At 45.5% G+C, this 21,897-nt stretch overlaps 2 protein-coding genes across 7 annotated transcripts in view; both read left to right on the forward strand.

Annotated features, from left to right (window-relative positions):
- RSPO1 (R-spondin 1) overlaps window positions 1–5,285 on the forward strand; it is a 31,085-nt gene extending 25,800 nt beyond the window's left edge. For all 5 annotated transcript variants that reach the window (XM_075047212.1, XM_075047211.1, XM_075047208.1 and 2 more), the window contains 3 exons: window positions 671–820; window positions 1,251–1,439; window positions 2,251–5,285. In XM_075047212.1, coding sequence (XP_074903313.1) covers window positions 671–820; window positions 1,251–1,439; window positions 2,251–2,408 — 497 coding nt within the window. In that variant the 3' untranslated portion in view covers window positions 2,409–5,285. The remainder of the gene's footprint in view (window positions 1–670; window positions 821–1,250; window positions 1,440–2,250) is intronic.
- Window positions 5,286–9,612: 4,327 nt separating this feature from the next.
- On the forward strand, window positions 9,613–21,666 carry GNL2 (G protein nucleolar 2). 2 transcript variants are annotated; one of them, XM_075047213.1, is made up of 16 exons: window positions 9,613–9,822; window positions 9,905–9,989; window positions 11,216–11,310; window positions 11,834–11,973; window positions 13,088–13,272; window positions 13,751–13,817; window positions 15,128–15,286; window positions 15,855–15,968; window positions 16,765–16,893; window positions 17,613–17,717; window positions 17,828–17,986; window positions 18,134–18,241; window positions 18,593–19,026; window positions 19,707–19,786; window positions 20,508–20,602; window positions 21,486–21,666. In XM_075047213.1, exons 1-16 carry the CDS (start codon window positions 9,759–9,761, stop codon window positions 21,633–21,635), a joined length of 2,169 nt encoding a protein of 722 aa, XP_074903314.1. In that variant the 5' UTR covers window positions 9,613–9,758; the 3' UTR covers window positions 21,636–21,666. The 2 variants fall into 2 exon arrangements, with proteins under 2 accessions (XP_074903314.1, XP_074903315.1); XM_075047214.1 differs by lacking the exons at window positions 9,613–9,822; window positions 9,905–9,989; window positions 11,216–11,310 and adding an exon at window positions 11,347–11,471.
- Window positions 21,667–21,897: the final 231 nt, after the last annotated feature.

Consider the following 21,897-nt stretch of genomic DNA (forward strand, 5'->3'; position numbering starts at 1 on the left):
GGGAAGCTCTGTTACCTGGGCTGCCAGACTGGCACCCTCTTTCTTTGGGAGGAAGGAGGAGGGGAGGAATCTTTTCAGCTTTTAAGGTACTGCTCGCACAAGTACCTTTTCTTCTCTCCTCTGCCCATTCACCATAGCCAAGCAGCTCTCTGAACGAGATCCTTGGCCTGGGGCTGCCTCTTTCAGCCAGAGCACCAGAAAAAAGCTGGACACGGAAAAATGCGATCACTTCCCTGGCAGTTTCATGCAAATCACCCTCATGGCCAGATTTCTGTCTAACTCTGTTACTTTGCAGCCCATACTGTAGCTGCAGCTGGAGCAGTTGATACAGGACTTTATTCTTTGCACTGTCCCACTTTGGCTGACTGATGCTCAAGGCGAACACCAGCCCAAACCTTTTCCACTCTGCCTGATTTCAAGCTGGCAGTGACTGCTGCTGGCTAGGAGAGCTGCAGCACAGTGGCTCTGTCTTGTATCAGGGAACGGTGCAAAGAAAACTGACTTGTATCCGAGTAGCACAATCAGGCCTGGCAGGATGTTCAGAGACTTGCCCTGGCTGTTGGCAGACCCCTTGGAGCCGGGAGTGAACTCCAGTTAGCAGTGAAGAGCTTCCTGAGTCTTTTGCTCACATCAGACTACATGATGGCTCTGTGGTTTTTTTTCCCCCCAGAATGCAAAATTGAGAACTGTGAGTCCTGTTTCAGTCGAAACTTTTGCACAAAATGTAAGGAAGGTTTGTATTTGCACAAAGGGAGATGTTACGTCACATGCCCCGAAGGCTACTCTGCTGCCAACGGCACCATGGAGTGCAGCAGTCCTGGTAAGCGATGCTCGGGCACCTTTTGCTGAGCTTTTTGTGCGTCTGTCCGGTCCTGTCACATGTGTTGCTACAGTTTGGTTTAGATGATAAAATGAACCTCTCAGAGATGATTGCTCATTGTGCCTGTGTCAAGTGGGTGATGCTACAGGTCAGACCCAGCCCTTCAGAGCGCAGAGCCCTCTGGAGACCAGCCTGGGCGGGGAGCAGCACCCCAGTGTTGCTGCCGCGTGTTTGTGAAGTGTGACTCAGAGTTTGTGTGGTACGGCAAGGAAGGGGGTGCCTTGAAAACTTAGGAAGCGGCTGGGGAAACACACATACTCTTCAAGCCTAAAGTGGGGGAGAGGTGCGATGGTGTGCAAGGGCTCCAGGAAATCCTGAGGCAGCAACGGAGAAACGAGAATTACTGCTGGCCTCTCTTGTTATCTGGCAGCACAATGTGAAATGAGTGAGTGGGGGCCCTGGGGGCCCTGCTCCAAGAAGAGGAAGCTCTGTGGCTTCAAGAAGGGCAACGAAGACCGAACGCGGCGGATTCTGCAGGCTCCCTCTGGAGATGTGTCCCTGTGTCCTGCCACCACGGAGGTGCGGCGATGCACTGTGCAGAAGAACCAGTGCCCTGAAGGTGAGCAGACGTGGAATACCTCACCATCGCTCCCCAGCACCCCTTATTTGTCAGGCACGAGTATTCAGCCAATTGTCCAGTACCATAAACGCACTGCACATCTCACTACCCCTCTGCGGTACAGGGAACACAACGTGACGGCAGCTAGAAGGACCCACGGGTGGGTGATGCTCAGCACGGCTTGCCGTGTGTCCCACGGGCTTTCAGGTATTTTAGCTTCTTCCCTGGCCACAGAGCAGCAAGGCAGCTGAGCAGCTGAAGAAAGTGCACGCCTGTGCGCTGCGGTGATGGGAGTCATCTTCTCCTCTACCAGAATGCTTAGGTCTGTGTTTTTCCCAGGAATTAGAGTGTCTTCAGGATGAATGGTGGTTTGGTCATCCTCTTATGGGATGGACAAGGCTTGCAGCTGGGTTGAGTATTTTGAGGGAAACCGGTTCTGAGCAGTGACTAACACCACAGGGATTAAACAGGCGGGCAGGGGGAGGCAGACACGGCCGATCTGTTCCTCTGATGCACACAGCAGCGTGCGTTAGCTAAGGGGCTTGGTATGCAGCCGCGGAGAAATGCAAGTGTTAACACTTCTGCTGGAGACCGACAATTACAAAGCTAAACCCAGATTTGATCCTTCTTCCCTGTTTCTATTTAGGCAACAGCTCGTAATGCAAAGCACGGCCTGGCAGATAGGGCGGCTCTCGGGCACCTCTCTGCGTGGGGAGGGGTACAAGCCCTTCGGGCCACCCCCGGCAGCTGTGGGCTGCGGGCCAGCTCACTCTGCTGGAGAGCCTTATGGTGCCCCTTTGCTTTACTGCAGGGAAAAGGAAGAAAAAAGAAGAGCAAGGAAAGCAAGACAGTGCAAATGGGAACAGAAATCGGAAAGACACCAAAGATGCTAAGTCTGGCACCAAGAAGAGGAAGAGCAAACAGAGAGGGGCTGCGGTCCCCACGACGTCCGCTAGCCCTGCCCAGTAGCTGCCCCTTTACGTCACCTGATGGCAAGACTTCATTGCTGCTATGTATATGAAAGCTTTATTGAACCAGAGCACTGCTACACAACACGTACACATGTCCAGAAAGACAGACATATACTCCCAGACCGACCCACAGACCCGACAGAAACCACACACACAATAAGGAGGCTGCACACACACCCACCCCACCCAGGATCGCAGATGGATGCTGCTGAGGAGTGGGAGTGCACATGGAGGGAAGCCCACCTCCCCAGGGCTCCGCGGGGGACGCTGCGGGGAGGAGAGGTGGAGTACGAGTCAGCGAAGGACCCAGACGCGAGACTTCATGACCAAAGGCCTCAACTCGAGACCGGGCGCATGGCCCCAGCGCAGCATGGCTGCAGCCAGAGGGACGAGACCGGGGCCGCACGGCCGCTCTCCCTGACGTGGGACCCAGACTCACACAAAGGCAGTGGCCTCTTTCTCTTCCCCCCACCCTTTATTTTGTGTTTTAAGCTGTATGACTTTATCATTGCGAATACATGTTAAACGTTTGTGGTAAGAGGTCAGTGGTATCTACCCTGAATCTGCTTCAAAGAGTTATTTCAAATTAAAAAACAAAAACCAAAATGACAACCAGCTTCCTGAGTGTGTGGTTCATGCCTTGGCCCCTATGGAGGCTGGTGTCCCACAGGACAGAGACTCACTTGTGGAAGGGAAACTCACCAAAGCTTTAAGAAAATCCCAGAAAATGTTGCCAGCTGCACTGCAGCCACAAATCAGCCGTCCTGCACTCGCAGGACCCCAGCTGTGCTCCGCAGAGCCCCTGAGGAATTTCCCACTGAAGGATCCAGTTAACATGCAGCAGATTGAGAAAATGAGAGGTTACAACAAACCGCAGGTTGCCGAAACATTGTGACTCCGCTTGTACAGTCACAGCTGCGGGACTCCATCCCGAGCTAGGGACACGCTCGTCCGTCTGCCCAGACACCACCCAGGCGTGTAGCAGGAGGGAAGGCAGGCGGGAGGGGGAAGGCACAGTTCGGGCTCCGCAGAAGAGAAGCAAACTTTTAAGTTTGGTAGAAACTACTGGTCTGCGTGCCACCGACTGGAATTCCCTGGATTCAGCCAAGTGCTCCTGCTCCGCAAGAGCCAACACCTGGGCAGATGAACCGGGACGAGGACAGTGCGGGACAGAGACGTAGTGAGACCTGCGCGGGTGCGCGTGAACACTGCCTTCTCTGCACAGGGAGCTGTACCCTTGGCAGTGTCACGAGGTGGCATACCGCTCAGTTTCCCTTATATTTTAAAATGTGCTTCCTCGATATAAATATGTGCATACATTTAATTCCTCTAGAGTTCAGCAAAAGACCTCTGGTCCTGAGGGAGGGAGCCAGGGGAGGTGCTGTGGCTCCCAGAGATGTGCCCGGGGTGGATCAGTGACGTGCTGCTGAAGCTCCTAGCTTCCCTGGTAAGGTGATGGGCAGGGAAAAGCTCACCCCAAAGCTAGACCTGGCAAATACAGTCTCCGCTGCGCTTGCTTTTGTACCACCTTCTCCACTCTGCGGTTTTGGAGGGCAGAGCGAGCCAGCAGCTGTGCGGGGACGCCTGTGGGAGAGCCCCCTGCTCGCTCCGATGGGTCGCCTGCCCATGCCTGGCAGTCCTGGTCCTCTCCTACGAAGAGCCGGCAGTTCGTGGTGCCCGCCGAGGACTCAGCTCCGGCAGAGGACACCTAAACTCTCCCTTCGCCCCATCCGCTTTGCGGCTGGTTTGGCTCAGTGCAGAATGTGGGAGCTGCACAGTTGTTTCAGCTCCGGAGCTGTACCAAGCTCTCCGTGACTGCTCTGCTGGCAGCAAAACCTTTCAGCCCATCATCCACTTTGCGTTTAAGTAAACAAGAAGCCGTTATATCTTTTAAAGGGGATTCCATTTCAGCACAATGATAAACGACCAGCATACCAAGCAGAGAGAGAAAGGTTCTTCAAAGTCATCCTTTGAGTTGTTTATGGATCATGTTCAGACGATTCCTGAAAGCCTCCCAGCTGAAAGATCAGATCTCACTTTATTTTCTAGCCTCAGCTAGCCTGTGAGATAAGTATTTTGTTTGTGCCATGGCGTTGCATGTAAGCAGAACCGTTTTTCCCTTCCGCTTTTTAGCAGCAATAATCAGTAACCCTTTCATGAACCTCAGCTTGCTAATTCATAAACGACTCCTTCCTCCCTCCTGCTGCAGTATCTCAATCCAGTTCTCAACAAGGATTAGAGAAAAGAGAGTGCATTAGTAAGGTTTTATACACGGAGGCTCTGTTAACTGACTGGATTCCCTACAGTAACTCATGGCAATATTAGCACAACTATTTCAAAACTAAACTGCATATAATAAATCAACACAACCTATTTTATAGAACTCTCTAGAGTTTTTTAGAAAAAAATGACAAACATCTTCCTGTTGTAGCCTCTTCCCTTCTTTCTTCCTTTTTCATAGCAAAATGGGAAGAAAAAGGTAGAAATGCAAAGGAAAGTTTAAAATGCATATTAAGAAAACCCAAGATTTTCCAGTATGGGTGATTTTAAAATTAAATTCTTTTAGAAAAACTAGGAGGAAAATATAAAAAATAAATCCAATTCCTTTTCTTTTTTCAATCAGCTCAAGAATTGTGCTTATTCCCACTCCTAGAGAGCTGGTTCATTTATGAATTTAGAAATATTTTGCCTTTGACCAACGTGATTTGCACGCTGAGCTCAACAGTCCAAGCCGGAGATTTCCTTAGATAGGTTGATGTCATCTCAACTCACACGCACGTGAATGCTCTCTTTCAGCCCACCAAATAAAATCTGTTGTGGTGTTCTCTCCATGGCATCACTGTAAAATATGCTTCTTTAAACAAATAAATAAATAAATGGGTTTGCTGAACAAGCTTTGTTTGCTTTATTCACCAAAACCAGAGTCAAATCCCAACTAATCAAAAACGTCTAGAGAGAGCCTCTCCTAAGCAACTTCTGTCTACCGTCCAGAAGCCAAATGTACCTATATGGATCATGGCATGAAAACATTGCTGCTCCGACTTCTGCGCTTATTCATGTTCTGTACTTCAACCACCTAGCTGCTGGAGTCATTGCTAGCTGCATAGGCAGATAGATGGCTCCTTTGTCAGAAACTCGTTGCACAGAAAATGTCTTCATTTTTACTGTTGAACCCACTGCTGTTGATTTACTGGACAGAATTCTTTCTACTCAAAATCTGCAGGATAGTTTCTGGGCAGTTTACTTAGCTTTTGGGCAATTCATCCCACGTAATGGAGAACAAAGGGCAAGGAATAATATATTAACAGCTTACAATCATGAGTTTGGAACTGTTTAATTTCTATCTCATTTGCTGAGATTTAGGAGCTAAAGCAGACATATTTCACCAAACACAGGTTGGTTGTATTATGTTCTTACCCTCTCCGTGTAATATAAATGCGTATTTTTCACCAGCTACAGTCAAGTTAAACGTGTGCACACATAATCCTCAAACAATAATTTACTAGCTTTCTACCCCCCTGGAGATGGAGGCAATGTATATACTTTTTAGTTCATGTTTATGTTAAAATGATTTCTCACTCAGAAGAAATCTTAGCTTTGATTACAGGAAATAGAGGATAGTGAAACAGGTTATCCCTAATACTATTATTTGGATTACATTGCCTGACAACACTAAAAGGGGTATCTTTTAATATATTTACAGATTTTATTAAGTCAATAGTCTTCACAGAGAGATGTTAGGCATACATTTTAAAAAAACCCCTCTATTGAAATTACAGAAATACCAGCTGTATTTAACCAGTCACCATAAATAAATCACACCCATGGCATTTATATACATGATAATATATTATACCCAACCAAATGCCAAACCATAGTTTAGATGGAGCTGCTTGCCAGAATCTCCATGATTTTTTGAAGAGCAGCAGGATCTTAGCAGAAAAAAAAAAAAAGGCAACCAGGTAGATAATACATTGTGATTTGCAGCACAAGCTTAAACACCCAGTTAGAACCTCATCTGCCATTCACCACTGAAATGGCCTGCAAAAGGCCAGGTCAAATCCTGCGACACGCAAGGCTAACATGCATGATGCAACACGTGCAGCTTTCCAGAAAAGAAGTCACTTTTCGTGACTATTAAAATCAAATCACAGAAGTAAAACATTTATATGTAAATGCTTTAGCTTCCAGATTGCTAGTAAGCACTTAATCCCTGTGAGAGAGATCTGCAGCACTGCCGTCCATTCAGAGAGGAAAGCTCTTGAAAGGCTCTGGAAGGCTGTGAGAACCACGCAGGACTGAGCACAACGTTCGCTCTGAGGGCTCGACCCTGCTGAGCACAGCGCGGCCCGCACTCCCAAAGTACTTTTTCACCTCTCTGCCTTTTTTACTTGACTTCAATTTTCTCCTCCCTCCAGCTTTCCCCTGTTGCTTTCAGTCGCCATTTTGGGAACTCCAGATCCAAGGCAACGATATCTGGGATCGCTTTTGTTTTTTCCGTTAAGGAGCCATCAAACCTGGAGCCTTTTGCCAAGGAGCCCTGCCTCCCACTCTTGTAAGCCATCTCCCTGAAAACCTATTCCTGAGGAAGTGAGTTGGGAAAACTACTGTGGTGATAAACCATCTACGGTATCTTCTGGCCGTGCTTGGGATGATTTTGAAGGCTAGCTACGAAACCCGATTCTGTCCTTGTGCTCTGCGGGGAATCACTGCAACAAGGAGAGTAAGATGGCTGATGTTGCCTTCATCCTGTTAAATAAAACAAAGTAGCTCAATACCACACCGAAAAAGTGCTCCAAGTACAAGTCCAGTCTTGTTCTGAAGTCTTGGAAATCTATTTTTCCTTCATTTAATTGACAAAATCTGTAGATCATACAAGGAAGACAGCTCCTGCCAAAAATCAAACATCACTAGTTTTTAATAATACAATGGGAATAACCCCTTAGAACATATGTAATTATGGCAATGAGTCATTCTGATGGCATCACATAACCACATTCACTGGGATTTTGACAAGGAAGAGGCCACATAAAATTCGAAGTGATTTCATTTCAGCAATGGTCAGGCTGGTCCTGTCAATGAAGCTGAGGCCGTTTGGCAGATCTGACAGGCCTGGCATCTATCACTAACCCCCCTGTCCTGTCTGGTATGTGGTATGGACAACATCCCGCTGTAGCCAATTTAAAAAGAAGAAGAAAAGAAAATAGTTAAAAATTGAAACGGGAGGATGCATCAATAGCAAATGAAAAGCTTGTGAGTCATACAGCAACAAAAAATTAGTTTAGTAGAGTAAAATATCTGACTCGCATGTTATCAGATAGACAAGTAAACAACCACAGCTACAGAGATACTGCAAGTTAAATACTAATACTTAAAAAATGTTAGCCACAGTAATGTAATTTTGGTCAGGAAAAAACATGAGAGAGAGGAGAGCGCACAGGCTTGTAGCCCACTCCGATTGGGATGACAGGGCTCGCCATAAGCAAGGCTGGGGAGAGTGGCGCGGAGACCTCTGTGTTAAAGCTTTCAACGTGGGAATTCAACAATTAACTCTGAGGCATTACCAACAAAAGTTCTCCATGACATAACCTTATGTCTAAAGCTAGCTATTTCTATTCTTTCACAGAAAGAGACAGCAATTTTCTGGAGGCACTCCAAGATATCTTGCTAACAATAAAAAGAGTGTTTTCTTAAGGAAAAGGAAGAAAGAGTGGGGGAGAACAGAGCAAGTATTACTCAACTATTTAGTCTAAAAATCTGAAAATCAAAAGGATCTTCTGACAGATTGATATCAACTCTAATAGAAAACACACTTGTCCAGGGAAAACTCTTCTACATGAGCCTCAAGTCTGATAGCTTAAACAATTATCTACAATTTGGAATTAATTTTTTATGCCCACATCAATGTGTATTTTTTAAATGCCCAAGGCATAGATAATTTTATTAAGAGAAAAAACAGAAATTGTAGGCTTAGCCAAAACAGACTCAAATTCAAGACCGCCATCTTACAAAACATCTCTCAAATCTTGACTCATTAGGACTTTGTTGTACAACAGGGACTATGCACTACCTAAAAGCAAAATGCTGAAAATCATTAAAAGAACAAAATCCCAGAAGCTCTGTTATTGTTCTGGATTTAGAAGAGCATTAGCAGAACTAGAAGGAAATTGAACTAGCCGTGAATACTCTGCCGCTAATGAGTATTTAGAAACGATGGGCCAGACCTTAGTTTTGGGGAATGATTCCCCAACGCGCTCAGCAGTTTGGCCTCAGCCCAAACTCTGGTATAAATTAACACCGTTTCAGCGGAGCTTTGTTAATTCCCCCTAGGTGAGGATCTTTCCAGTTTCTGTTAAAATCTGGCAGCAACATGAATGTAGGCATAGTCTTTAGACATATCATTCGCCTAAATTTGATTTGAGTTACTGCACCGTCCGTGCAATTCTTTACATGCATATAAAAAAGCCAGCGTTGTCATTTCTAATTTTAAAAAGCCGTCGCCAGCAACCCAGAAACAACAACCCTGTGTGCCTATAAACATCCCACCAGCACTGCCCCGCCGCACGCAAGCGTGCCCCGCGCCGCCAGTGCTCCCACCAGCACCCCGTACCACCGGGCCGCTTTGCTGACCGCACGCATTCATCTCCAAATGGAAACAGGCATTCACGCCAAGCTCCCAAACGATTCTTATTATGTCCCTGCGAACAAACAACGTCTCACAAACAATGAGGGCTCCTGTGCCAGCCACCCTCGTCCTTACAGCCTTCCCTGCCCTTGACACGGCCCGCGCCCCCCCCTCCCCGCCCCGGGCCCAGGGCGGGAGCCCCGGCCGGACAGCAGCGGCCGGCCAGGGCCGCCTCCGGCCCACCGCCCTCCGCCCGCCCCGCAGGCCGCGCTGGGGCGGGCCGGGAGCGCCCCGCGGCACAGGCCGCCCCACCGGGCCCTACGGGCCGCAGCCCCTCTCGCCGCGCCGGGAGGCACGGCGGGGCCGGGGGGGGGGCCACGACGGGACACCGGGGGACACACATCGGGACACACAGACACGCCGGGACACACGGACACGCCGGGACACGGACACCGGGGAGGGCCGGGCCAGCCCCACGCGTTGCCACGGCGACCGGCGGCAGACGTGGTTGCCAGGGCAACCTGATGCGCCTGCGCAGCCGGAAGACTGACTTAGCGGAAGTGCGTCATGCCGCTGACCCTCAAGCCGGAAGAGCTTGTGCCGCCGCTTCCTGCCCGGTGCGGCGAGTGCGGCGGAGCGGCCTTTCGGTTCGTCCCGGTCCGGCCGTGAGCGCTGCCCCATCCTATCCCGTCCCGCCCCGCGCAGGACGCTTCGCTCGGCACGATGGTGAAGCCACGCTACAAGGGCCGCAGCACCATCAACCCCTCCCGCGCCAGCACCAATCCCGGTACGTGCGGAGGCCGTAGCGGGCCGGGCCGGGCCGGGCCGTAGCGGGCCGGGCCGGGCCTGACGCTGTCTTGTCTCCGCAGATCGCGTCGGAGGCGCGGGAGGAAACAACATGCGGGACCGAGCCACCATCCGGCGCCTCAACATGTACCGGCAGAAGGAGCGGAGGTGAGCGCGGCTCGGCCCGCGGGAGGCGGCGGGGTCCCGGCCTGGCCGCGCCGCCGCCGCCGTTACCGGTGCCGCGGGGTGCAGGCGGCTCCGTGCGCCCGCCCGGGCAGAGGCACTGGCCGGTTTCCCGCGGGGCCGGGCTCCCGCCGGGCGCGGCAGCGAGCGGGCGCCGGTAACTGCGCTGTCGGTAACGCTGCCGGGCCGCGGCCTGCGGGACAGACCGGAGCCTTGCGGCGCAGTGAGCGCGTTTGTCAGTGCCGAGCAGCGGCGTGGCCTCCGCTGCCCACGCACGTTCAGCCGCGCTGAGGGCCGCTGCCCGCACTGATGCCAAAATGCCCGTTTATTGGTGCAGAGCTGCTCCTCCGTGTTTCCTGTGATACCGTGAGCTGGGAAACCTCGTCCTGAGCTCCAAACAGACCAGCGGTGTGTATCAGGGAATGCAGCTGGAAAACACAGGGTGCAGAACAGCTGATGTGATCTCCCTGGAATGTCGTGAACCCCCAAAATGCCCAGAATTCCTTCATTTCCCACAACAGTGTAATTGTAAAGCTCACCTCAAAATGTCTGAAGAGCCTGACTTCCACACGGCTCCTTCATAGAGAGACACCCCCTCACTCTGCTTGAGAATTGCTGGCTGTGGAGCAGCTCCCACCTCATAAACACATCTCTGCCGTCTTGTAGATGCTGCAGAGGGTTCCGAGAGTCCTGGTTCAGATTAGCGGTTGTGTGTTGTTTTGCCAGATTTCACTTTGTTTTGAGAGCAGACTGGGGAATATGTATTTTCAAAAATTATTAAATTTAAGGTAGGTGTCAACTTGGAAATCATCTTACGGTGAGTGCTGTGCACCAGCTGATGGGTAGAGCTGATTGAAAAGTTCCACGTGAGCCCATGAGAGAAGAAAGCAGGGTTTACTAGGAAATTGTACATCGGTACTTTTTGCAACCCAATAAGCCATTCCTGGTCTGACATAAGCAGCCTTCATCAAGAGTCTGGTCACACTGGAGTGAGGCTTTGGAGTGTGCACTCGCCAACATCACTTCTGCTGCAGTGTTTAAGTTAATTAGTCTTTACAGGCAGTACTGTCTCTGATAACAATCTTGGGGCACTGGTTCTAGATGAAGGGTCTTTCTGGATTTTGTGGATGTACTTCTGGTCTAGTGAACAAAAGTGCTAGAGGGGTGTGTGCTGCCCTGCGTAGTTACATGTGTTCTCGTTCTTCGCTTAGAAACAAACATGGTAAAGTGATTAAGCCTCTACAGTATCAATCAACAGTGGCACCAGGCACAGTTGCAAGAGTGGAACCAAATATTAAATGGTTTGGTGAGTTGTTTTTTGGTTTTTTTTTCAACTTGCAGACTCGGCAAGCTTAAAAACTGTTGAACTTTGTGTGTTTGGAGGGTGTTTATTTCAGAATTGTGGTCTCAGTGCTGTGTGGGACAGATACTGAAAATGGAGGTGAAGGATCTCCACCGTAGGCTTGGGTATGGGCTCATGCTTCGCATGTACCTGTACTTTGGGTGTTTGCTTTCTGCACACTCCTCTAAAGTGTGGTTATTCTGTCCCCTTTGGTCATTTTCTGGGGTTTGCCTGTGTGTACATATGTTGTAGCCTATGTATGTTAAGTGTCCGAGGGATACTTTTAAAAATTTTCTTTAAGTGGTGGGAAAGAAAGGGGTTGGCTTATTTATGCTAATTTGGGGTTTGTCACAAGTAAAATCCTCTATTTTTTGTCACTGGTATTTTTGATTCCAGATGGAATATTAATATTTTATTAGTGTACCTGGGGTCTTTGAAGCAGTTAAGATGAGGAGTGGTCAGGTGCAATATGTATTTTTACATGCAGGAAATACTCGTGTGATCAAGCAATCATCCCTACAGAAATTTCAAGAAGAGATGGAAACTGTCATGAAAGATCCTTACAGAGTGGTCATGAAGCAAAGAAAGTTGCCAATGTCCCTTTTCTATGATCGGATTAAACCACATGTGGGTATTGTTCATCTATACAGGGTGAAGGCTGGGTTGTGTGGGCAAAGGCGTCATGAATTTTATTTATCTGTGGGTGATTGTGCTGTCTCTGTTCAGTCTGGTGAAATGTTGTGTTCTAGAAGCATTGGGAGGGGCAATTAGAGCAGGTGACTCGGGGAAGGATATTTTTGACAGCTTGTCACTATGGACATCAAATGTGAAGGCAAAGAAGCAGAGTAATACTTCCCCATAGTTTATGAGAAGATCTATTAATTATTAGAAATTTTCATTTTTTGGTAGGAAACTTACCCTAAAACATCCTAGGTTAGCGTACCAGCTTAGGATGACTGTAGCAGCTTGCCTTATGTTCTAATGCTTCTAATAGCTCCCATGACAGAGGGACCTTTTTCGAGGATGCTTCACACTGCAGACATTCTCGTATAATGAATTTGAACTCAAATATGTGCTTTTTATCTTGAATCAGAAATTCTTGTGCATGCAGCCTTCATTTCTAGTACCTCAAGTTTTAGATATTACCAAGTTTCTTTCATAATGTCTGACCTATTATTTTGGACTCTTGCTAGCTATTTCTTCATATGGAAACTTTCCAGGTTTATGTCATAAAAATGTTACCTAAATTAAGGAAAAAATCAAGAAACTAAGATGTGCATTACAAAAACAAATTACTTCTTTCAGCAATGAATTGTATGCCATTCAGAGGAAAGTTGGCATTCATTACAGGCTTTAAAATCTACAGTTTTGATTGTAATTATCCCTGACAAAAATCTGTGAGTTTGGTGAGATTTGTGCACTTGTTAGAAAAAATAAGAAATGATCAAAGATAGCAGCTGAATTTTCATCATGGTAGCTTTAATTACATTTGACATCACTTATGGTGAAAGAATTGAAGCGTAGTTCTTTGGCAAGTGTGATGTGTTTTGTTGCTTATTAAATATCCACTCTTGCGTTTCTCAAAGATTAAGCTGGAAAACTCAAACATTGTTAGGAAAGTGCCTGTAACTCTTGTCACAGGTTGCAGAGTTGTGTTGAATGAAGGTCTTGTTCACTGTGTGTCATGAGAGATGGAAAAAACAGTGCTTGTGGGTTTTTTTACGAACCTGTTTTTCCTTAGACCTCCAGAGTTCACATTCTTGACACAGAAACATTTGAAACAACATTTGGCCCCAAATCACAGAGGAAAAGACCAAATCTTTCTGCAAGTGATGTGCAGTCTCTGGTGGAGAATGCTGAAGCCTCATCGGGATCTTATGATCAGGGCAAGGACCGAGACCTGGTGATAGAAGACACTGGTGTAAGGTAAATAGAAAGAAGAAATTATTCATTGCTTACAGTTCTGAAGAGCCAGCTTTGTTTTTAAAGAAGTATGTAGTACATCCACCGATGCTGTTGCTGTATGAGGAGTAAGGAAAGTGATATCAGCTGAATTTGGGATTTTTTAATCCTGTTTTGTCCCTATGTTTTTAACCAAACTATTGCTTCCATGAGACTCTTCTGTCTTCATTCATAATTCATTTTCTGTTGCGTGTCAGAATATCTCCAAACTCACATTTTGGGTTAGATAAGGAACTGACTGGTAGGCAGATAGGAATCTTTGAAAGAGTGCGTGTTTATAGGATCTTTCTGCAGATGGGTAGATTGAAGGCAGAGCACAGGGACCAGGGCTAAATCCCAGCTATCTGTTACTTGGGCCTCATCTCCTCTTTTGTCTGTAAGTGGCTTGAGAGAAGACAATGCTGTAACCCTGTTACTGATGTCTCTGGTAATCCACTTTCAGGGATGAAGCACAAGAGGAAATATATAAGAAAGGACAGTCCAAAAGAATCTGGGGTGAGCTCTACAAGGTAAGCAACATTTATAATATGCAGCAGAGTCATGTCTATCTTTCAGCCTTTATGAAGTCAAGTGCTTCAGCACACCACTGGAAATCCTATACAGCAATAATCAGAACAGCTCTGAAAAACCATTCATTGCTCTGTTAGGGAAGCTTTGATACAACTGAACTTGCTGCAAAGTTTCTTAGAAACATTAAGACAGTGACTTTCTTCATGCAGTGATGTCCTGAGTTTGTCACTCCCTTGCCTGCTTTCCTGTCAGCCTAGTTGGAATGGACTGACTTGAAACCATACACCCTTTTTCTGGTACTGATACGGTACATAAACACAAACAGAGAAAGCCAGCTGTAGAAGAGAGCAGAGATTCATTTTCAACTCTCTGCCTGACTGAGCTTGATTCTTGAGTTCTCATCTCACTGGAACAAACATCCTTAAAATAGATGATCTAGAGATCAACTGGCAGAGGGAAGGTGTTAGCTTCTCTTAGGTTCCTGGATCTTCACCACAAATAAACCAGTCATATGGCCTTAAGTTTTGTTAGGTGAAAAACATGTGGCATATTGATAGGGTCGTTTTTGGAGGGCTCTGACCCTCAGTTCCCCATGAGCCACCTTGACTGTTAGAGAAATGGAGACTGAGAATGCATTAGGGTTGTAAGAGCAGTTTGTGTGCTCTCACTGACTGTTAGGTGTGAAATTGCTTGACTTTTTGCTCTGAATTTCTGAATGTAGCTTAAAACCTTTTCATTTAGATCTAAAAGCACTGGGAATGATAGAGCAAAACAGATTTCAGTAAGATGCTGCCAAAAATGCAGGAAATAGCTGTGAAACAAATTCACTTGGCTTGAAGCAAGTCGTAAAATGACAGCTCCCTGCTGTAGATGCTTAGCGGACTAACAGCAGGTTCCTACTTGGTTGTGTGTTTCATATTGATCCAGAAAACATGTTTTATATCCTGATCCTTTATGAAATGGCAGAATTGAATTGCTGCAGAATGGATGGCAAACATTGTTTTTGTCTACTGAAGCAATTAATTTTCCCATTTGGGTGCAGTGTTTTCTTTCCCAAGTGCTACCAGCATCTTCCTGGTGCCTAAGAACAGGTAAAAGCTATTAGCCTGAATCTGGAGGGGAGCAAGGAGAATTGAGAGTGGAAGATCGATGGATATTAGTCTGAGTTTCAGTAGTCTATGGGGAAGTAACAGTTGTTCATGAAGGATACAAGGTTTTTAAATTAATGTTGTAGTTTAGAAACTTTGAGGAGGTATACACATCTTACTTTCTGTAAAATCCTTTCCTTCTGTGTGATTTTTTTTTTCAGGTGATAGACTCATCAGATGTTGTTGTTCAAGTTCTTGATGCCAGGGATCCCATGGGTACTCGCTCCCCTCATGTGGAATCTTATCTTAAAAAGGAGAAACATTGGAAACATCTCATTTTTGTCCTGAACAAATGTGATCTTGTTCCTACCTGGGCTACCGTAAGCACAGTCCTGCCTGTTACTCCTTGGACCTTCTTTGTTCCTTTTGTAGCCTCTGCTTTAATTCTGTTGCCAGTCCTCATGCTGGTCTCAAAGGGCATAATGTAACTGGGTCAATGGGAACTCTCTGCTTGCCTGCTTATAAAAGTAACAATTACAATGTAAATCTGTCCAAGTTTGGCTGAGTTGAGCAACACTCACCAGCCACAAATTCTCTACTTCCTCTGTCTGGATTTAACAGTTCAGCTGATGTCTCCAGAGTATGCTAAATGTTAGTCCGCGTAAGATCCATATCCACCACAGCTGGTTTGCTTTATATTGTTAAACTAATTAGTTTTAGCTAGCAGTGAAGGCGTTTTTGGGAAATTGTTTGTCTTTTATAAAAACAATACTCAGACCTTTTAGCTATTGGATTGGTGAAATGCTTCAAAGGTTCTTATATAGCAGTTTTCATAGACAGTTACATTTGTGACCCAAGTGAAGACGCTGTGTACTTCTGCTTATAAGCAGATTCTTTCACCACCTCCGCAGCACAGGATCCCTAACCAAGTAATGTTTTCCTCTTTAGAAGCGCTGGGTTGCTGTCCTGTCCCAGGAGTATCCAACACTTGCTTTTCATGCCAGCCTCACAAATCCTTTTGGCAAAGGTGCTTTTATACAGCTTTTAAGGCAGTTTGGAAAGGTACAGAATAATTTGGGTGATTTTTATTGTTGTTTGGGGAGGGGGAGGTGTTTAGTGTGGAGTCCTCTGTTTTGTTAGCGTTTGGGGATCAGTACACTTTCTGATGGCCATTCAGTCAGCAAACGACTCCATCAATAAAAGTCCCTTCTTTGGAGAGAAAATGGAAAATATTCCTTCAAATATGTTCAAAATGTTTGTCAAACTGAGGAGATCCACAAAGAGTGGGTTGGACCATCAGTCTCTGGCCTAGGTTTGTTGTAGACAGAGTATCCAGTTGACACTCCTAGGTCTCATCTGAATGTGTAGGAGAGGAATGTATTTCACACCTGTTTGTCCTGCATGTATGCATATTCTATTAAGGTATTGCCCTTTTAAGTGTCTTCATTTTTCAAGAAAGGCACCTTCTGTTGCCTTTAGATTAGTTACTGTCTCTTCAGGCCAAATCTATATTCTATCCCCATCTACTGTTTGTATTTGCTTGGTTTCTCATCATAAATGGTTTCTAAATAAGGTGTCCACAAGTAATTTTAGAGCAACAAGGAATGCAAGGGGTTCATGTCTTTCTTTTGAAGTAGCAGATATTTTCCTCAATGCTTGGAGTTCTTGGATGGCAAGTTGGTTGTACCCTTATACATTTCTCTTGATAGAAAAGAGCTGATCTCCTTTTTTGACCTGGTACTTCAGAGTCCCCTTTGCTTTCCAATATAGTGAAAACAGTAGCTGCTCAAATGTTCAGAACTGTAGTAATTCTGTCTTTCTCTATGAGATGTTAAAAAGATGTGCAATTTCTTAACAGTTACACTCTGACAAGAAACAGATCAGCGTGGGTTTCATTGGTTATCCAAATGTTGGCAAAAGCTCAGTGATCAATACATTACGGTCTAAGAAGGTCTGCAGTGTGGCCCCTATTGCAGGTGAAACAAAGGTACGAAGAGATCCCTACATTAAAGATAAAAATTAGTTATGTAAGTGCATTGTCAAAGGCAGAATTCATGAAAAATTAGCTCAGTGATGTTTGCAAGTCTTAACACTTGAACTGTACAGGCTATGTGACCCTGAGTTTGAGGAGTGGCTGATCAACAGGCATTGCTCTGAAGCACTGCTACTGGAAGCATTCCTGAGTTCCCACTCTACCTGTACAGTAGCGCTGTGATCTGAATGCTCAGCGGCCCTGACTTGGGGTCTGCACTTTCCCAAGTCACATTATTTGGTATATTTGTGCTGTCAGGCTCTGTTAGCGCTGGTTTTCTAACTCTGTTCTTCAAGAATGTGACCGTAAACAAGAAGACAAAGTTACGGGAATCTTCTTTGCTAGCCTGTTCATTTTACTCCTAAATATCACTAAAGTTAAGGATCATGGAAGAGGAAGACCACAGAATATCGGAGTTTGTTGTGATTGTAGTTTCCTCACCTTGGTCCTGTGAGTTAGTAGTTTGGTGCAAAACCTTAGGGATAGCATTGGCTGATTCAGAAGGAGCAAGGTGCAGTATGTCTTGGCTAGCTAACAAAAATGCCAAGTTATATTCTGTTGTCTGTTAATGCCAAGTTCCTAAGATGAATCCTGTGTGTTAGAACTGTGCATTTAAAAATCAGAACAGAGCTGTGTGGAAGGAGGTAACATGGGGAACTACTGATCTCTTTCAGGTATGGCAATACATTACCTTGATGCGGCGGATTTTTCTCATCGACTGCCCAGGTGTAGTTTATCCCTCTGGAGACACAGAAACAGACATTGTGCTGAAGGGAGTGGTATGTATCTGCACTAAATGCTGGAAGATCTTTGCTGTTGTCAATATGATGGGTTCAAAGAAATGAATGCACACTTCCCAAAGGGTTGATTTTCTACCATTTGTTTCCAGGTTCAAGTTGAAAAGATTAAGAGCCCTGAAGATCATATTAGTGCGGTGCTGGAAAGAGCCAAACCAGAGTACATCAGAAAGACGTACAAGATTGATTCCTGGAAGGATACAGAAGACTTCCTTGAGAAACTTGCTTGTAGGACTGGAAAACTGCTAAAGGTGTGGTGACTTTCTGCATTTGCAGGCTGGAAGAGCATGTGGCCTGTTACTGAACATGGGAAATAGAAATGTTTCTGTTGCTTATAGGTAATGGAAAGGTGGTATGCCCTGCAAATGTGGACATAAACTGTTACTGGGTTCTTTCAGGGTGGTGAGCCTGACCTGCAAACTGTGAGCAAGATGGTTCTCAATGACTGGCAGAGGGGCAGAATCCCATTCTTTGTGAAGCCACCGAATGCAGAAACAGGTCCCCAGGTGAGAATGTGATGCTCGTGCCTCTTCTTGTATGTTATTCAGTTCTCCTAATGGTATTCACTGTTCTTTTTCCCAGAGTGCCATGTAACTTGGGCAGTTCATGTCTTGGACTCTGCCCAAGTCTGGTGATTTAGGTGACACTTGCTTGAATTTGGTGAGGATTAGGTAGCAGTGCTCTTCACAGAGATGTCTGAGCCATTTTACAATCTTCTGACTACCAGAAGTGTCAGTAATTCTCCCGTTGTTAGCCTGTTATCTTAGACTTTTTCCAAAGAGATAAAATGGAAATTGCTCTCAGAGATGGTGGGACAGACTTTGTGGATAACACATCCATTACGCCCTTTCTTGTAGCCTCCTGCAATGGAAGTAGCTATGACATCAAGCCAAGATAATAATGAAGAGAAAATCTCTGAGTCGGTAGCATCAAGTGTGGAGCCAGCAGAAGAGAAGAATAATACAGACACTGAAATTAAGCAACTCATGTCACATGTTCGGCAGAACTTTGGGAGGATTAATGTGGCACCTCAGTTCTCAGAAGAAGACCTGGTTCCTGTAGATGTGCCAGGCTTTGATGAAACAGACAATGATTCTTCTGGAGAGGAGGAGCAGGAAGAGGAGAAAGAGGAAAATGAGCAACATCAAGATTCAGTAGAGGAGGAATCGCAGTTGGCTGTACCAGGTGCCAGGGAGAGCTCTAAGGCGGTTCTTAAGGCTTTGGAGGAGAAGATTGCAAAATACAAAAAATTTCTGGATAAAGCCAAAGCCAAGAGATTCTCAGCAATAAGGTATCTGAATCTGTTCAGTGACTCAAGTGTTTCGCAGGGGGAAAAGAGTTAATGCGGTTCTGCTGTGGTTTTGCTCCATTCATGATTCGCTTGACTGGTTCCTCTGTGTTGCCACCCACAAGTTGCCACAGCTTATCTAGCTTAGCCATAAATATTTGAACTTTGGCCAAGCAGCAGTTTGTTTTTGAAAGATTATTCCAAGAAGTCCTGTTTACTAGCCTAACTAAAAATGTTCTTGCTTTTGGAGAGCTGCCTCTTAAACTATGGATTAGAAATCTGTTGGTATTCTGGGTAGCAATATTGCATCCTTGGATCTCTCCTTGATGCTGCATTCTTTCTTGAGCAGTACCAAGGCTAATGCCCTATGTGGATATGCCAGCTGGTCTCCATGCATGTACCAGAGTATCCCAGCTCATCCAGCAGGCCCAGTTTTAGCAAAGCTCATCCACCAGCCTTGTGAGGACTAAGATTTCAAGGTTAAGTGTTATATTTTGTCCCTTTGTGCAGCACACAAGCCCAGTAACTCCAGAGACAAGATTACTGTAATATGTTTTTGAGGTGCAGAGGCTGTGGCTTTGCTGCTGACAGGCTACTGGGATCCGTTGGAGACTGATCGTTTCTCGGAGATGGTTACATTTTGTGTTATGACATTCTTTTATTGCTTATTTTATCTTTTGTAGAATCCCTAAGCAGCTGAGTGAAAAAGTGTTTGCAAAATCCATGCAGAAGTCTGAAGAACCCAAAGAAACTGAAGACAGAGGTAAAACAAGATTAGCAGATGTTCTTAATCTACATTTGGAAATCCTATAAGGAAGAGAAGAGAGGGAGCTGGGGGGGAAGCGTTCATTAGCTCCTGATTGCAAGTTCTTTTTCCCCTAAAGCTATTTAAATGTTTCCATAGCTAACCTAAGGGCTGCCTGATGACCTTGCTGTAGCCTTTCTATAGAACACCTGTCTGTATAGTAAGGTACGTCCTTCTACTAGTGAATGAGGGTAAAGCAAAGACAAATGTTGTATTTCCAAAAGAATGGTGCTATGGGCAGATTGCAGTCTGAGCAACTTCCGTTCCACACGGTATAGTATTACACAGAAGGGAGTGGAAGGGGTTTACGACATTATAAAAGCACAGAGCTACTTCAGGCTATAGGTTTTATTGCGGTGATTTCAAGAGTGTGGCTTCAGTCTCCACAGTAAGTTTGATTAAAGGCTAAATGGTGGGGGAACCCTCTTCTGACAAGACTATGAAATTCTTCTGGACTTGCATGAGACTTTAAGCAGTCTGCTTCTCAAGAGCAGTTTTCATAGTAATAGCGAGTGATTCTCTGGTAAGGACCATGCATGTTGTTTTGGTAGAAGCTATTAAAATATGACCAAAGGAATGCTTTGCTGAAGTAAATGGGATGGTGACCCCAGTCTTAAGTGCTGCAAAAGAGATGGGTGGTTTGGAAGATGCCCAAGTATGTGATCTCTGCTGTTTGCAGGCAGCACAGAGAAGAAAAGAAAAAGGAAAGGAGAAGAGGAAGATGATGATGACCTTTTGGGTAAACAGCCTTGCAAGAAACTTACATCCAAAGAAGTAAGTGTGATTTCTTGTAGTACAACAAATGAGCTGGCTTCTTTTATACATAGATTTCCCATTACCACTTAAGAGCTTTGAGACTGGGTGCTAGTAGGAGGGAGAGAGCGTGGGGATTGTAGCTGAGGTAGGGTGAATTTGAAGACAGGGTGACTTGCTGCTGACTTGAGATGTGACAGCAGCATGTTCCAGCTGAGCATGGACCCATAAAAGGGTCCAGCAGGAACCACGACAGAAGGAGTGTTGAAGGGGAGAATCTTTTGTGGGTAACCGATCTGCTTTCAGCATTAGCTTGCCCACTGATGCTGTTAAGAGAGCAGGGGTCTAAATGCTAGGAGATGGGAGAATTTGGAACTAGATGGGCAGTACTATTCTGTCTTGAAAGAGAGCTGCTGCTGCTATTTTCTGTTCATGTTAGTCAAGTCTAAACAGTTCTTCTAGAGTAACTTAAATACCAAGTGAAATAGTCTGTCTGTAGGACTTTGAAAGTGATTTGTAAGCAAACTTGTACAGCAAGGGCTTTTTGGAAAGGGGAGCAGAAGACTGGGGGGAGGGGAGGAGAAGACTGAATTCCATTTATGAACGTTCTGTCACATCTGCTGTTAAAGACCTCTTATGTGACTATGCCCATCAGGTTGCTGCTTGTATCTTGTTTACTACTTCTGTAAAGATTAAAGTGTATCTTCCTTTGTAACATTTTAAGAGCATGGGTGGGTGGGTTCCGTATCAATGTCCATATATTCACGTCAGTAATGTTTTGTTTGAAATTATTTATTTTACTTAAGGCATGTGGAATGCAAAGTGAACAATGTTTGAAAGAATGCAAACAAATTCAGGCTGTGGATACTGTGGATTTGCTAATGTGTTTTGTGTGTATTTGCAGAGAAGACGAGCTGAGAGGCAGCAGCGCTCCAAGAAAGTTGGAGTCCGGTATTATGAAACTCACAACGTGAAAAATAAGAATAAGAACAAGAAAAAAACTGGCTTGGAGGAACAAAGATCAAAGCACAAAAAATACAAACATAAGCAATAACTGCTTATTCTATTAAATTTTACATAAAACAGCTCTAGTATGCAGTGGCTTTTTTTAATATAAAACTTGTAGTTCCCATTCAAAGCCTAGTTTGACTTGTCTGTCTTGTTCCCAGGAGTAGCATCTCACTCTTTGTTTCTGCATCATCTGAAAGTTCTTTATGCAGTTGGAGACCGTGGTATTTCCACATCACCAGCTAAGGCCAGTAAACACTGCATTGGCAAAACATATCCTGAAGTGTTATTCAGTGGTGTTGGTTTGT

This window comes from Buteo buteo, chromosome 16 (assembly GCF_964188355.1).
Source record: "Buteo buteo chromosome 16, bButBut1.hap1.1, whole genome shotgun sequence".
NCBI classification, from domain to species: domain Eukaryota; kingdom Metazoa; phylum Chordata; class Aves; order Accipitriformes; family Accipitridae; genus Buteo; species Buteo buteo.